Below are 13,802 nucleotides of genomic sequence, written 5' to 3'. Positions count from 1 at the left end.
CTCAACCGAACCCGAAATTATAGGTTTGGATTCGGTTGTAAACTTTATTCGAATTACTCGAGTCACCAACATAATCAATCCAAAATTTAGAGTTGATTCAAAAAATTTCTCGAGCTGGATTCGTGTATATCTCTAGACCTAATGCAAATTTTGTGAGAGTTTAGGGAGCAAATAAAAATTATCTAAAAATTTGGGGAGATGAAATAAATTTTTTTGGGCCCAAAATGTCCATGGGCCTTAGGTTCATCTATTTGTATATAAGCTTTCCCAAAATGTTCATGGGCCTTTGCCATTATTTTGAAAGACTTTAGGGGCTAAAATAGATATTTTAAAAGTTTAGGAGCAAATAAAAAAAAAGACATAATTGAAAAGAATTATTTAAATACACATGTCTAAATTTTTATGAATTTTAGGATTATTTCCTTAAATTGATGAATTTTGTTACGTGATTCCTCCTCGTAAACAAATTGATCTAACTATAAACGAACGAAACATAAGAAATCGAAGATTTGAATCGACTAAATAGAGCTAGATATACAGAAATACAACAAGATCATACGACATTGCCAATGTGGAACAGGGTCTAAATTATAGTTAACTCGTGTTTTGAGTTGTAGCAATTACCTCGTGGCGCATTATTGAGAGTCTTAAAGGACTTTATCCCAATTGATGAATAATTACTAGAATGATGTGATATGCATGACAGCGTCTCATAGAGAGGTATGAAATCTCGCATTAATCAAACTAAAATATTTTACATATTTCTAACTGACCTTTAGGTTGTCGATTAAGTGAGCTACTTACCTTAAAGTGAAAACTTCAACTTAAATAGATTTGTATTCAATTCAAGTGTTGATTCAGAATTAGTAACAACATTAAGATCGATGGTTTCTTACCGAGAAAAAAAAAAAAACAAGAAAATAGCTCAATTCTAAAACTTCACACAGTGTACAGTACTAACAGCGATGACACCCCTCTCAACAATGATTAGGCATTCCACATCGTTTAGGATTGTGTTATGGTGGAGCAAAAAATGAGGGTGAGGGGTAAGAGAGAGATCATGAAAGAGTGTGTATCCACCGACTGCTACTAGTCTAACTCGACGATTGATGGGAGGAACGGTAGCATCTCGATCAAAAGGTGGTGGTCTGCTTCTGTAGAAGATATTCGTAAGTGAAAGAGATCATTAAGAAAAGAACTAGTTGTGAGTCAATAAGCTTGACTTATATTTAAAAAAATATCTTTACTTTTCATTTTCTTATACTTTCCTGTGCTTTTATATATATATATATATTTTAAAAAATATATTGCTAAAATATATAATTGGTTAAAAAATTTAATAAAATTGGTCTTTAAAGTAATTTCCAAACCCCAAAACATTATACACAAAAACCTAATTGATTAGAATTTTAAAAGGACTTTATCTAAACCAAATTATGTTAAATTTGAAATAAGTTTTCCTTTTTTATAAAATTAAAAAAAAAAAAAGTAAATTGGCATTAAAAATAGAGCCTGGTGGAAGATTCCTCCCTCATTTTTATTTATATATATATATATATATATATATATATATATTATTATTATTATTATTATTATTATTATTATTATTATTCTTTTCCCTCTCTTCCCTTTTTTTCTCACTTTTTCCCTTAGTCAAGATGACCATTGATGAGAGGATGGAGGAGATGGGAAAAGGGAAAAGAATGAAAGATAAATTAAATAAAAGAAAAAGTAAAAATAAAAAATTAATTAATTAATTTAGAAATTATAGAATATATTTCTATTTTAAAATATATAAAAAAAAAATTAATTTAATTATAAAAAAGAACATTGTCACCTGAGATCTTATAAGATACTTAATAATGAAGTGTTAGATGAAAAGACAAAACTTAGGATATAAATGTATACACAAAATGTTAAAATAATCCTATATGAATTTTTAAATTATAATTTTATTCCAACATTTAATGAGCTAGCCTTCTATGACATACACCAATTTCAAAACTATTAGGTCTTTCAATAAAGTATGTTTTGACATCTCCATTAGTTATAATATACTTTAAAATTTTCAATCCAATTTCAAATTAATAAAAATAATTCACGTCTATCGATTAGATTTTGTTTGAACATGACATAAAATTTCCCAACGATAGAACTTTTGTATAAGAAACTTACCAAAATCAAAATTTAAATTATAGTGTAATATAAGATTTAAATTCTTGTCATGGTCCATACCCAGAATTTGAATAAGAATTTAGAGTCTGGATTTAGCACAGATGACCCCAACATTACTTACTACTCACTTCTAAAAGTGAAGACTATCCCCAAGCAAATCAGACTCAACCGACACCCGACACCCGACACCCTTTTCCTTTGACAGATTGAACTAGGTAAACTCCACGTACCAATACAAATTCTTTCAGCAAATTTTGTCATCACTCGCATGTATCCTAGGTACATTCCTAAGAGGTCACTTGACATAAAATTGCTCTAAGTATAGCATTCTTAACCATGAAGTTCCTATCATTGAGTCATCGAAAATAAAGGTGTATTTTATTACTATAGCTAGTAATTTTCATTTTTTTAAGTATTTCTTAGTTATCTTATTCCAAGGGTCGCTATCATTCGAATGTGATCTCTCGTATACCTCTTCTTTTACTTGACTCGTCAAGTTAAGCTTGGATTGGTTGTTCTAGTACGTGGTGAAGAAGAAGAGAGGGAAGATGTTGATCAAAATTGGTAGGTTATCCACTCTTTGTCTAAAAAAGCAAAGTCTATACCATCCATGTGGTAGTTGGATGCAAAACCAAAGAATTCTACATTTTTCTCCCTTGGACTAGGATCTCACCTTTCTGACAATGAGAAAAATGATGTTTCAGCAATGACCACAATTATTAAAAATTTGAAGCAAAATCATCCACAATTCTTAGTTTTGGAAAATTAGCGTAAAGAGGGTAGATAACAACCAAAAGAAAAAAAATGTTTCGTTTTCCTCTCCAACTGATGTGAGGTCTCACAATCCACCCCCTTTGGGGCCCAGTGTCCTCGCTGATATACTGCCTAGTGTCTAGCTCTGATACCATTTTGTAACGGCTCAAACCCACCGCAAGTAGATATTGTTCTCTTTAGACTTTCACTTTTGGACTTCCTCTCAAGGTTTTTAAAACACGTCTGCTAGGGAGAGGTTTCCACACCCTTATAAAGAATGCTTTGTTTCCTTCTCCAACCGAGATGAGGTCTCACAATCCACCCCCCTTCGTGGCCTAGTGTCTGGCTATGATACCATTTGTAACAGCCAAGCTCACCGCTAGCCGATATTGTTCTCTTTAGACTTTCCCTTTTGGGATTCCCCTCAAGGTTTTTAAAACGCGTCTGTTAGGAAGAAGTTTTCACACCCCTTCTAAAGGATGTTTCATTCCCCTCTCTAACTGATGTGGAATCTCACATAAATGGTCATCAAACGGAATCTAAAAAGTGATGCTTCAACTTTCAATCTACGCTTCTAAAGTCTCATAATCTCTAACATGGTATTGTTTGATGAGTTGAATTAAAATTATTTATGTAAAACTACGATACAATGATATCGACAAATTCAAACAATTTCACGAACCTCATTCACATTCAAATCCACCAAAGACATAAGAACAAGAGCTTTTGAAATCACAAAAGAAAAAGAGAAAGGAGGCAGCAGGTCTGAAAAGCTCATATACAAACAAAAGGTCATTCAATAAACTATATATATCTTGTTGCAAAGCTCAAGCAAGAAATTGAACTTATATATATATATATATTCTATCTTTCTTGGTGTTTGTGATAACCCAACAAAGACAGCCTGGAATAGAAGGATCCAAGCCAAACCTCAACCCCACTTCCATTATTCTTCCATTCTTTGTTACCAAAATAAAATATAACTCGTTTGTCACCACATATAAAGCTTACAAAAAGAAGAGAAAGTGGAGATAATATGTGTTGCCTAACATTGGTAACCATTTTCCTCACTTTCCCACCTTTTTATTTCATATAGTTGAATGGTATATGATTAGATTATATCCTACTTTAGGCTCCAACATTTTTAAAACTAGGTTTAAACTCGTTGCAAATTCAACTTCTAAACTTCGATGATTAGATTATGATGTAAATATGGTCAAAACTATGTTGTTTTTTGATCTAAGGACACGTTGAGAATGACTTTATGAACATAAAGTCATTCTAAACAGACTCTAAATCTTGAAACTGGGAATATTTGCTAAAATCATCCCACCTAAATGGTGGTGAAATTCTCTATTTATAATCATCAAATAAATTATAAAGGTATAAATGGATACAAGATATTGGTCTACAATAGAATGTCAAATATGGTACTTATGGTAAACGGTAATGGAAGATAAATATCTAGATATTTGCCTTTAATAAAAGATCAAATATGGTATCTATAGTAAACCGTAATGGAATGCTAAATATCTTTAACACCTCCCGCAAATTGAGCATTGGATTTGAACCAATGTGAAACTTGGAACTGAAAAATTAAAAAAGAGGTCTATAGAGAGTAGAATCGGAGAAACAACCATGGGTTATGGGCTATAGAGACTCAAGACAGAGGTTTTAGAATCAAGAGCGAGGGGTTCGATGGTGGCTGTAAAAGAAGGGTGGACGTGGTGACAATCAGAGGAAGAAAGGAAGAAGAGGGCAAAATCTGAGAATGCGGACTCTAAGGTGTATTTTACGGTTTACCATAGGTACTATATTGTACGTTTTAAACAAAGCAAAGCAGATAAGCATTGGTGGGTCCAAAGTATAGTAATTTATAAAGCATAGGGCCACACAATCATCAGAAATTTGAGTATTAAACTTGTAAGTTGCAATGAAATATAGAATTTTGTATTATGTTCTGTCTCACCTGGGCCTCATTAACGTGTTCTGGTTTCCCTCTTTGCTTGTTCTTTGCCTTGATTTCTGCTCCCATGATGTTCGTCTTGTAGTGATTCTTGTTGGGATTACCTATCACAAACATTGCAGAATAAACCATTAAGGAAAACAATACGTTTACGATCCTCACTAACTCTCTCTTCTTCTTCTAATTTCGCCATTGATTTCTCCTTTGCCATTGCCATTATTAGAGAAGTTCAAAGAAACGGTACCTTCGAGGTCTCTCTCCCATGGAAGAAGCTCCTTCATCTCAGTGATTGATTATCCCCTTTCGATTGTGCTCCTGGGGTTCCAAATCCATGGGAATTTGCCATTCGAAGGTGACCGCAAACCCTAAGGCGAAATGCGAGGACAACGCCGATTCACACACCAGAAACTCCCCTTCCAATTTTCCGTTCTTCACTCCGAGTCCTCTGTCTAGCGTGTTCAAGAACTCGCCATCCGGCGGTGCCAAACGCCGGTCCAGGCCGTTCCCGCCGCCTTCGCCGGCGAAACACATCAAGGAACTTCTCGCACGACGCCATGGCTCTGCTAAGCCGAATCAGGCCCCGATTCCTGAAGAAGGCAACGGCGACAGCGAGGTCGTTGAGGTGAATAGGGAGTTTGGATATTCGAAGCAATTTGTGGCGCATTATGAGATTGGGGAAGAAGTAGGGCGCGGCCATTTTGGGTTCACTTGCAGAGCTAAGGCGAAGAAGGGAAGCCTCAAGGGTCGCCATGTTGCTGTCAAGATCATCCCCAAATCCAAGGTTTCGATTTTTCTTTTTTTTTTCTAATTTTCAAAATTAGAGTTTCCATTTTAAAATCAAAATAATATTTAAATTTTAAAAAATAAAATAATAAAATAAAATGATATCAGAGTGAGACACACTAGTGTATTAGTGAGGACACTGACCCCAAAAGATAGATAGGAGAACAAATTTAATTTTAGGTAAATAAATAAAGCCACGCTGTCTTTTTCGGCCAAATCCTAATTTCGTTTTGCTTTTCCCGGTTGTCGAGCATGATCGACTCCACTCTTTTCTCTGCCTCCCGGCCTCTCACTTCATTTCGTTGTTCTTCTGTATCGTCGCTTGAATGAAGACACCCAATTGGCCCGACTTTCCCAAATGCCCACCACTGACCCTGATCTTTTCCGGGTTTGGATTTTGCGCTCCCCCTTTTTGTTGTTCAAAGTCAATGAATTCCTTTCTTATCTTATCGCAATTTAAGTTGGAAACGCGTATTCAGACTTCCAAAGTTTAAGAGGTTTTCGGTTTCGCTTCTTACTATTATATCAAAAAGATGGACAATCAAACCTATTTCTCGATTCACTAGAAGCCCAGAGATTAGAGCTGTAAACTCGCAATATAGACATAAAAAAAAAGGAGACAGAATATGAATGAAGGATTGAAGCATCTGACCGGGCTCTAGAGATGAATACCGAAAGAGCTTACCGGATGCACCATCGACCTCAAACAGCTCGACCGGGCGGGGGGAAAAACTGAAAAAAAAAACGTAGTGGGTGAGCAGCAAATACCAATGAAGACCAGACCTGAAATTTCAAATAAGAAAACGTAGTAGCCGAGAGCAACGGAGGGAGATTCATAGTTTTCATTTTATTAATAATTAAAAAAAAAAACAGTAAATTAATTAATTATAATTAAATATGATTTTTCTCAGATGACGACAGCAATAGCTGTGGATGACGTGAAAAGAGAAGTGAAGATATTGCAAGCGTTGAATGGGCATAAGAACATAGTCCAGTTCCATGGAGCATTTGAAGATGATGATAATGTTTACATATTAATGGAGTAAGTATGAATCAAAGATTAAAGATTTGTGTGCTAATTCGTTGATTATCTTCTTCTTTGTGTCGTGTTCTTTAGGTTGTGCGAAGGAGGCGAACTACTCGATCGGATGCTTTCGAGGTATCGGTCTCGACATGAATGTTGCGTCTTAGATATCGGTTTTTGATGTGATGATAAGCTTTCGATTCTTTAGGGGTGGAATATATGCCGAAGAAGATGCTAAGGATGTGATTGTTCAGATTTTAAGCGCGGTTGCCTTTTGTCATCTCCAAGGCGTCGTCCACCGTGACCTCAAGCCGGAGGTACTCTTCGTTCTTTCTTTCTCGTCGTATTGAATCTATAACGGCCTAAACCCACTGTTAATAGATACTGTGCTTTCCCTTTCGAGCTTCCTCTCAAAGTTTTTAAAACGCGTTTGTTAGAGAAAGATTTTCACACCCCTATAAAGAATTATTCGTTTCCCTCTCCAACCGATGTGAGATCTCACAATCTACCCTCCTTGAGAGTCAAATGTCCTCGTTGGCACACCGCTCGATGTCTGGCTTTGATACCATTTGTAACAGCCTAAGTCTACCGTTAGCAAATATTGTCCTCTTTGGGCTTTTCTTTTCGGGTTTCTCCTCAAGGTTTTTAAAACGCGTCTACTAGGGAGAGGTTTCAACACCCTTTTAAAGAATACTTCGTTCCCCTCTCCAACCGATGTAGGATCTCATAATCCACTCTCCTTGGAAGCTCAGTGTCTTCGTTGGCTCACCGCTCGGTGTCTGGCTCTGATATTATTTGTAACAGCCTATGCCCACCGCTAGCAGATATTGTCCTCTTTGGGCCTTCCCCTTAAGATTTTTAAAACGCGTTTGCTAGGGAAAGATTTTCATACTCTTTATAAAGAATGTTTCCTTCCCCTCTCCATCCGATGTGGGATCTCACAATCCACCCCCACTTCGGAGCCCAGTGTCCTCGCCGACATTCGTTCTCCTCTCCAATCGATGTGAGATCTCACAGTAATCCTAAATAGTACAATATTTGCTAGCGGTGGACTTGGGTTGTTTATTGGAGAGGAGGAGCTGAGATGACACATTCATATTTCTTTGATATGTTCCGGTTTTTCTTTATGTTTACGACGACGATCGACGATCGACGATCAACGAATGACGATTCTCTTGGTGCAGAATTTTCTTTTCACAACAAAGGAGGAAGATTCACCACTGAAGGTTATAGACTTCGGACTCTCGGACTTCGTAAATCCAGGTCAAACCTACTACTATCAAATACGTTATCGGAGCCGTGATGTTTTCGTCTTTGATCTTTTAGGTGACTAGAGTTGACATATGAGTACTCGAAATCTTGCAGACGAGAAACTGAAGGATATAGTTGGCAGTGCATATTACGTAGCGCCCGAAGTCCTGCATAGATCATACGGGACCGAGGCGGATATGTGGAGTATCGGTGTGATTGCATACATTCTTTTATGTGGAAGCAGACCTTTCTGGGCCAGGACGGAATCTGGCATATTCCGAACCGTGTTAAAGGAAGATCCGAGCTTCGACGACGATCCTTGGCCGTCGTTATCTTCTGATGCAAAAGATTTTGTCCAGGGATTACTACATAAAAACCAACATAAAAGACTAACTGCTGCACAGGCTCTATGTAAGTTTAGGGAGCTGAAAATGGACACTTAAGGACAGTGGCTCTAAACATTCTAATGCCTCTTATCCAAATTGTCTTTACAGGTCATCCTTGGCTCACAAATCATCCACATGTCAAGATTCCATTGGATATCATAGTTTATAAGCTCGTTAGAGCGTATATCTACTCGTCGTCTTTGCGTAAATTAGCGTTTAACGTAAGTACTCTTTTAAGTTCACATATTTGATTCTAAATCAAAGCTTTTACTCTTCAATCCCACGTTCGAGTATTAGTATACATGTGTTCGACCCCCCTGACTCGAAGAGACAACGAGGATTTTCATTTCAAAATAAGTTTGGAGCTCATTGGACGAGTCGGTGGTCGAGTAGTTAAACTATAATGCTATGTAAGTTCAGAGCTCATTTCAAAATGAGTCTGAATACTCGGGACGAGTTGATGGTTCGAGTGGTTAAACTATAATGATATATAAGTTCAGAGCTCATTTCAAAATGAGTCCGAATACAAGTTCAGAGATCACCCTATGAAACATTTTTTACAGGCTCTTGCAAAGACGCTATCCTTCGTGCAGCTCGCTTATCTCCGAGAACAATTCGATCTCTTAGGTCCGAACAAAGACGGGTTCATTTCTTTACGAAACTTTAAAACGGTCAGCTTCTTATCCATCTTGATTTTCTTCAAGACCAATGTTTAAATTTCTTACTACTGACGGTTGGAATACATGAACAGGCTTTGATGAAAGCTTCGACCGATGCAATGAACGATTCGGGGGTGATCGAGTATGTCGACATGGTAATACTCACAAAGTAGTGTTCGTAAGCGTAATTTTTTGGAACAAAATCGAGGTCGAACGGTTCGTTTATGAATGTTTCAGGTGAGTTCCACGCAGTATAAAAGGTTGGATTTTGAAGAGTTTTGTGCAGCTGCTATAAGTGTTCATCAGTTGAAAGGCGCTGAAAGTTGGGAGCTGCATGCAAGATATGCTTATGACCTCTTTGATGAGTATGGAAACAGACCAATTATGATAGAGGAGCTTGCTTCGGTACGCTCTTTCTTCCTATAAAAGCGTTTTTGTGATACCTCACATTGGTTCGGGAGGAGAACGAAACACCTTTTGTAAGGGTGTGGAAATCTTTCCCTACCAAACGCGTTTTAAAGCCTTGAGGGGAAGTCTGAAAGGGAAAACCCAAAAAGGACAATATCCGTTAGCGGTGGGCTTAGACCATTACAAATGGCATCAGAGCCAGACACCGGACTATGTGTCAGCGAGGAGGCTAATCCCTAAAGGGGTTAGACAAGAGGCGATGTGCCAGTAAGGACGTTGGTCCCGAAAGAGGGTGGATTTGGTGGGGGTCCCATATCGATTAGAGAAAGAAACGAGTGCCCGCGAGGATGTTGGGCCCTAAAGGGGGTGGATTGTGATATCTCACATTGGTTAGGGAGGAGAACTAAACACTTACAAGGGTGTGGAAACCATTCCCTAGTAGGTGAGTTTTAAAGCCTTGAGGGGAAGCGAGCCCAAAGAGAACAATATCTATTAGCGGTGGGCTTGGGCTGTTACCGTTTTTTTTTTTTTTTTTTTTTTTTTTTTTTTTTTTTTTTTTTTTTTTTTTTTTTTTTTTTTTTTTGTTTAGATCGAACCATCAACCTTTGAGATGCTTAGATTAATTGAAATCGAGTTTTTTGCCCACAGGAGCTGGGATTGGCGCCATCCATTCCACTTCACGTAGTTCTTCAAGATTGGATAAGACCGTCAGACGGGAAACTTAGTTTCTTAGGATTCATCAAACTTTTGAATGAAGTCCCGTCTTGTACGAATAAAAAGACGTGACATTAGCTCGGAGCTTACACGAAGTTTTTCTATCGATTCTCCTTGATCCAAAATGGCTGAGGGGATGATACGAAACCCGACTCGAGCAGCTCCGAGAAATTCGTTACTTCAAACATAGAGAAAAGAGGCAGACAACATCAATTTTTCTGTCTTGTGAAACATAGTTTGTTTCAAGTTTTCAAACAATTCTGTCTTTTTTTTTTTTTTTTTTTTTTTTGATAACTTGAAATTCAGAGCATTGTATAGAATGTGGGTTAGTGACACATTATGATTGTTCCCATCCTTTACATATATGATCAAATGGTTGTAGTGGAATGTCAAGGCCTCCGCTCTTTAGAAGCAAGAAATAGACAATGTGACTATGTCGGAGGGAATATCGGAGCTTTCGCTCTTTAAAAGTGAGAAATAAGTAATGTGACCATGTCGCAAGCGATATAGGGGAATGTCGGAGTTTTTGCCTTTTAGAAGCAAGAAGTAGGTAATGTGACCATGTTGTAGGAGATATAGGGGAATGTCGGGTCCTCCACTCGTTAGAAGCAAGAAGTAGGTAATGTGACCATGTTATAGGAGATATAGGGGAATGTCGAGTCCTCCCCTCTTTAGAAGCGAGAAGTAGGTAACGTGACCATGTTGTAGAAAATATAGGGGAATGTCGAGTCCTCTGCTCTTTAGAAGCAAGAAGTAGGTAAGGTGACCATATTGTAGGGGATGTAAGGGAATGTTGAGGCCTCCACTCTTTAGATGCGAGAAGTAGGTAATGTGACCATGTCGCAGTGGATGCAGGGGAATGTCGAGACCTCCGCTCTTTAGAAGCGAGAAAAATAGGTAATGTGCCATGTCACATGAGATGCAGGGGAATGTCAGGGCTTCCGCTCTTTAGAAGCGAGAAGTAAGTAATGTGACCATGTTGTAGGAGATATAGGGGAATGTGGGGTCCTCCGCTCTTTAGAAGCGAGAAGTAGGTAATGTGACCATGTCACATGGGATGCAAGAGAATGTCGGGGGCCCTTCACTCTTTAGAAAACGAGAAGAAGGTAATGTGACCATGTCGCTAGAGATATAGGGGAATGTCAGGATTTCTGCTCTTTAGAAGCAAGAAGTAGGTAATGTGACCATGTCGCAGTGGATGTAGAGGAATGTCGAGGCCTCCACTCTTTAAAAGCGAGAACTAGGTAATGCGACCATGTCACATGAGATGTAGGGGAATGTCGGGGGCCTTCACTCTTTAGAAAATGAGAACTAGGTAATGTGGACCATGTTGCAAGAGATACAAGGGAATGTCGGGGCCTCCGCTCTTTAGAAACGAGAAGTAGGTAATGTGACCATGTCGTAGGAGATACAGGAGAATTTGGGGTCTTTGCTCTTTAAAAACGAGAAGTAGATAATGTGACCATATTGCAAACAATGTAGGAAAATGTCGAGGTCATCAAGTGTAGAACGTGGATTCCAAATCTTTAGATATATATATATATATATATATATATTATTTATTTATTTATTTTAAAGTTTTAAGGTTATTTTTTACCTATTTAATTTAGTCATTTACATGCTAATTTATGGAATTCTCGTATTCCTCAGTGGCCCATTCCAGCCCATTTACCGGCCCACACGGCCCAATCCACTTTATTTAACAAGAAAAAGGAAAAAAAAAAAAAAAAAAAAAAGTGAAAGAAGGATTATTATAAACGTAAGCCCTAGCCAAGTTCATCCCTCCCCCGCTGCCGCTCAATCTTTTTCGTCGATCTTCTTCCTTCTCTTGCTCTCAGGTTCTCTCTCTAAACTCTCATCTCTCTGCTTCTTGCTTGTGTTCAATTTCCAGTAGAATTGAATTTCTTGACTATCTGCCAGATAGTTGACGAAAAGTTCGAGAATTTCCTAGTTTTGTTGCCATTTTTTTTTTGTTTCTACGATTCAATTCTTACTCGACATGTAATTTTCGAATAGTAACCAAACGGGAATCTTAAGAACTGCTGTAGGTCTTCGTAATAATGATATGATTTTTTTTTGCGAATTAAAAAATCTGGCCATGCTATTCCGACATTTTGTTTTAATGGCCTTGATTGAAATTTTATCAAGTTATTAGAATCGTAACGTCTGCCATGTGTTTTCTGTAATTTGTTGAACTGGCTTCTACGCATTAGGCCATTGGAATTGGTAAGTTGGAACTGTATGAGCGGTAGATGGTGGCGGATTGTTTTAGCATGACTAACGTCACTTTTGCTATCATTAAAAGCCCATGCCACACAAATTTAGAGCATGTTTAGGAGTGATTTTGGTTAAAATTACCTTTGTTGTATTCAACATCACTTCAAAACATGTCGTTGATCATTCAAAAGCATTTTAATGTTTGGTTTTAACTTCTGGACATGGACATACGGTCAATTTTGATTCTGAGTGTTTTGGAATGCTTTTGAATATGATACATTACTCCCAAATATTGCCTATTGGGTTTGGAAGTGATTTATGAATATTTTTGGGAAAATAATCTGAAGTTTTTGTGAGGAAACACTTTTGGAGCACTTTTGACCAAAATGATTATCAATGTACTACATAAAAGCAATCACCTTGGGTTGGCCAGTTAGTCACCTTTGAAAAAATAAACTTGTGCGTGTAAGCTATATTAATCACCTCGGCAACCAAAGATAGTAGAGTCGGACATATTTATTAAAAAGAACTTCAAAACCGAATACGATAGTGATTTTTCAATAAACACCATTACGAAAATAGTTATAATCAAGCTCAAATCAGTTTGTTTGAAAACACTTCAAAACACATCTATAAGGGGAGGGGTCATTAGTGGGACTTCATTCTAATTGTAAGATTCTTTCTTGTTTATTGGTTTGGTTGTGTAGGAATGGAATCACAGATCAAACATGCTCTGGTGGTGAAAGTAATGGGTAGAACTGGATCAAGAGGGCAGGTGACTCAAGTAAGAGTCAAGTTTCTTGATGATCAGAATCGTTACATTATGAGGAACGTCAAGGGACCAGTCAGGGAAGGCGATATTCTTACCCTACTCGAGTCCGAGAGGGAAGCTAGGAGGTTGCGTTGATGGAGAACGATTTCTGTTGCTGTCATCATATTGTTACCTCTGTTTTAAGTGTGGATTTCAGTGACTAGTTTGTTTCAAGACCCTTTGATGAGGTAATTTAATTGAGTTTTGATGCTACCAAGTTTTTCTCATGCAAAATTGTGGATTTTTGCTCATTGCTTAATGGAAGGGGATGCTTGTTTTTTGCGTTATTTTGGTCATGCATCTTGTGTTTGAGTTGTCTGCTAAGTTTTAAGGTCTTCGAAGCAAACCACTTTAGTTTCCTAGTTTTTGAACAAGAAAAAAAAAAGTACAATTTATATTATAGTTATAATATAAAATGGCATGCTGTCGAATTGAGATGCTCTAGTATTGTTTCCTAGGAGTAGCGTAGCGTGTCTACTGATTTCACTGTAACGACTTTCTCGAAATCAGTTGGAAGCTTATCAACCTGATTAATGCATCGTCACTACTTTGGATTTCATTATGTCATATCATTCATGTTGGCAAGATATCTATGCATCCCTCAATTTGATATTACTTTGCTGAATGGCAAAGTACCATATTAGCTTAAACTATA

General features: G+C 37.5%; 2 protein-coding genes and 1 long non-coding RNA gene across 3 annotated transcripts; 2 read left to right on the top strand and 1 right to left on the bottom strand.

The window, feature by feature from the left end:
* Positions 1–4,242: 4,242 nt before the first annotated feature.
* LOC147790924 (uncharacterized) lies at positions 4,243–5,276 on the bottom strand. Its single transcript, XR_015422651.1, has 2 exons — positions 5,139–5,276; positions 4,243–4,998 (listed from the first exon to the last, which is right to left on the bottom strand). It is a non-coding gene; the product is annotated as an uncharacterized LOC147790924 (long non-coding RNA).
* Positions 5,226–10,506, top strand: LOC111803057 (CDPK-related kinase 1). Its single transcript, XM_023687316.2, has 11 exons — positions 5,226–5,675; positions 6,589–6,719; positions 6,795–6,836; positions 6,910–7,018; positions 7,886–7,964; positions 8,067–8,363; positions 8,447–8,559; positions 8,902–9,009; positions 9,090–9,152; positions 9,235–9,402; positions 10,054–10,506. The coding sequence occupies exons 1-11, from the start codon at positions 5,226–5,228 to the stop codon at positions 10,189–10,191; spliced, it is 1,698 nt and encodes a 565-aa protein (XP_023543084.2). The 3' UTR covers positions 10,192–10,506.
* A 1,313-nt stretch (positions 10,507–11,819) lies between these two features.
* Positions 11,820–13,434, top strand: LOC111803063 (small ribosomal subunit protein eS28z/eS28y). Its single transcript, XM_023687322.2, has 2 exons — positions 11,820–11,957; positions 13,044–13,434. The coding sequence occupies exon 2, from the start codon at positions 13,046–13,048 to the stop codon at positions 13,241–13,243; it is 198 nt and encodes a 65-aa protein (XP_023543090.1). The 5' UTR covers positions 11,820–11,957; positions 13,044–13,045; the 3' UTR covers positions 13,244–13,434.
* Positions 13,435–13,802: the final 368 nt, after the last annotated feature.

Source organism: Cucurbita pepo, chromosome 10 (assembly GCF_057944985.1).
Source record: "Cucurbita pepo subsp. pepo isolate OVF chromosome 10, ASM5794498v1, whole genome shotgun sequence".
Taxonomy (NCBI): domain Eukaryota; kingdom Viridiplantae; phylum Streptophyta; class Magnoliopsida; order Cucurbitales; family Cucurbitaceae; genus Cucurbita; species Cucurbita pepo.
Note: the sequence above shows the minus strand (reverse complement) of the source record. Positions and strands in the feature narration are given on the sequence as shown.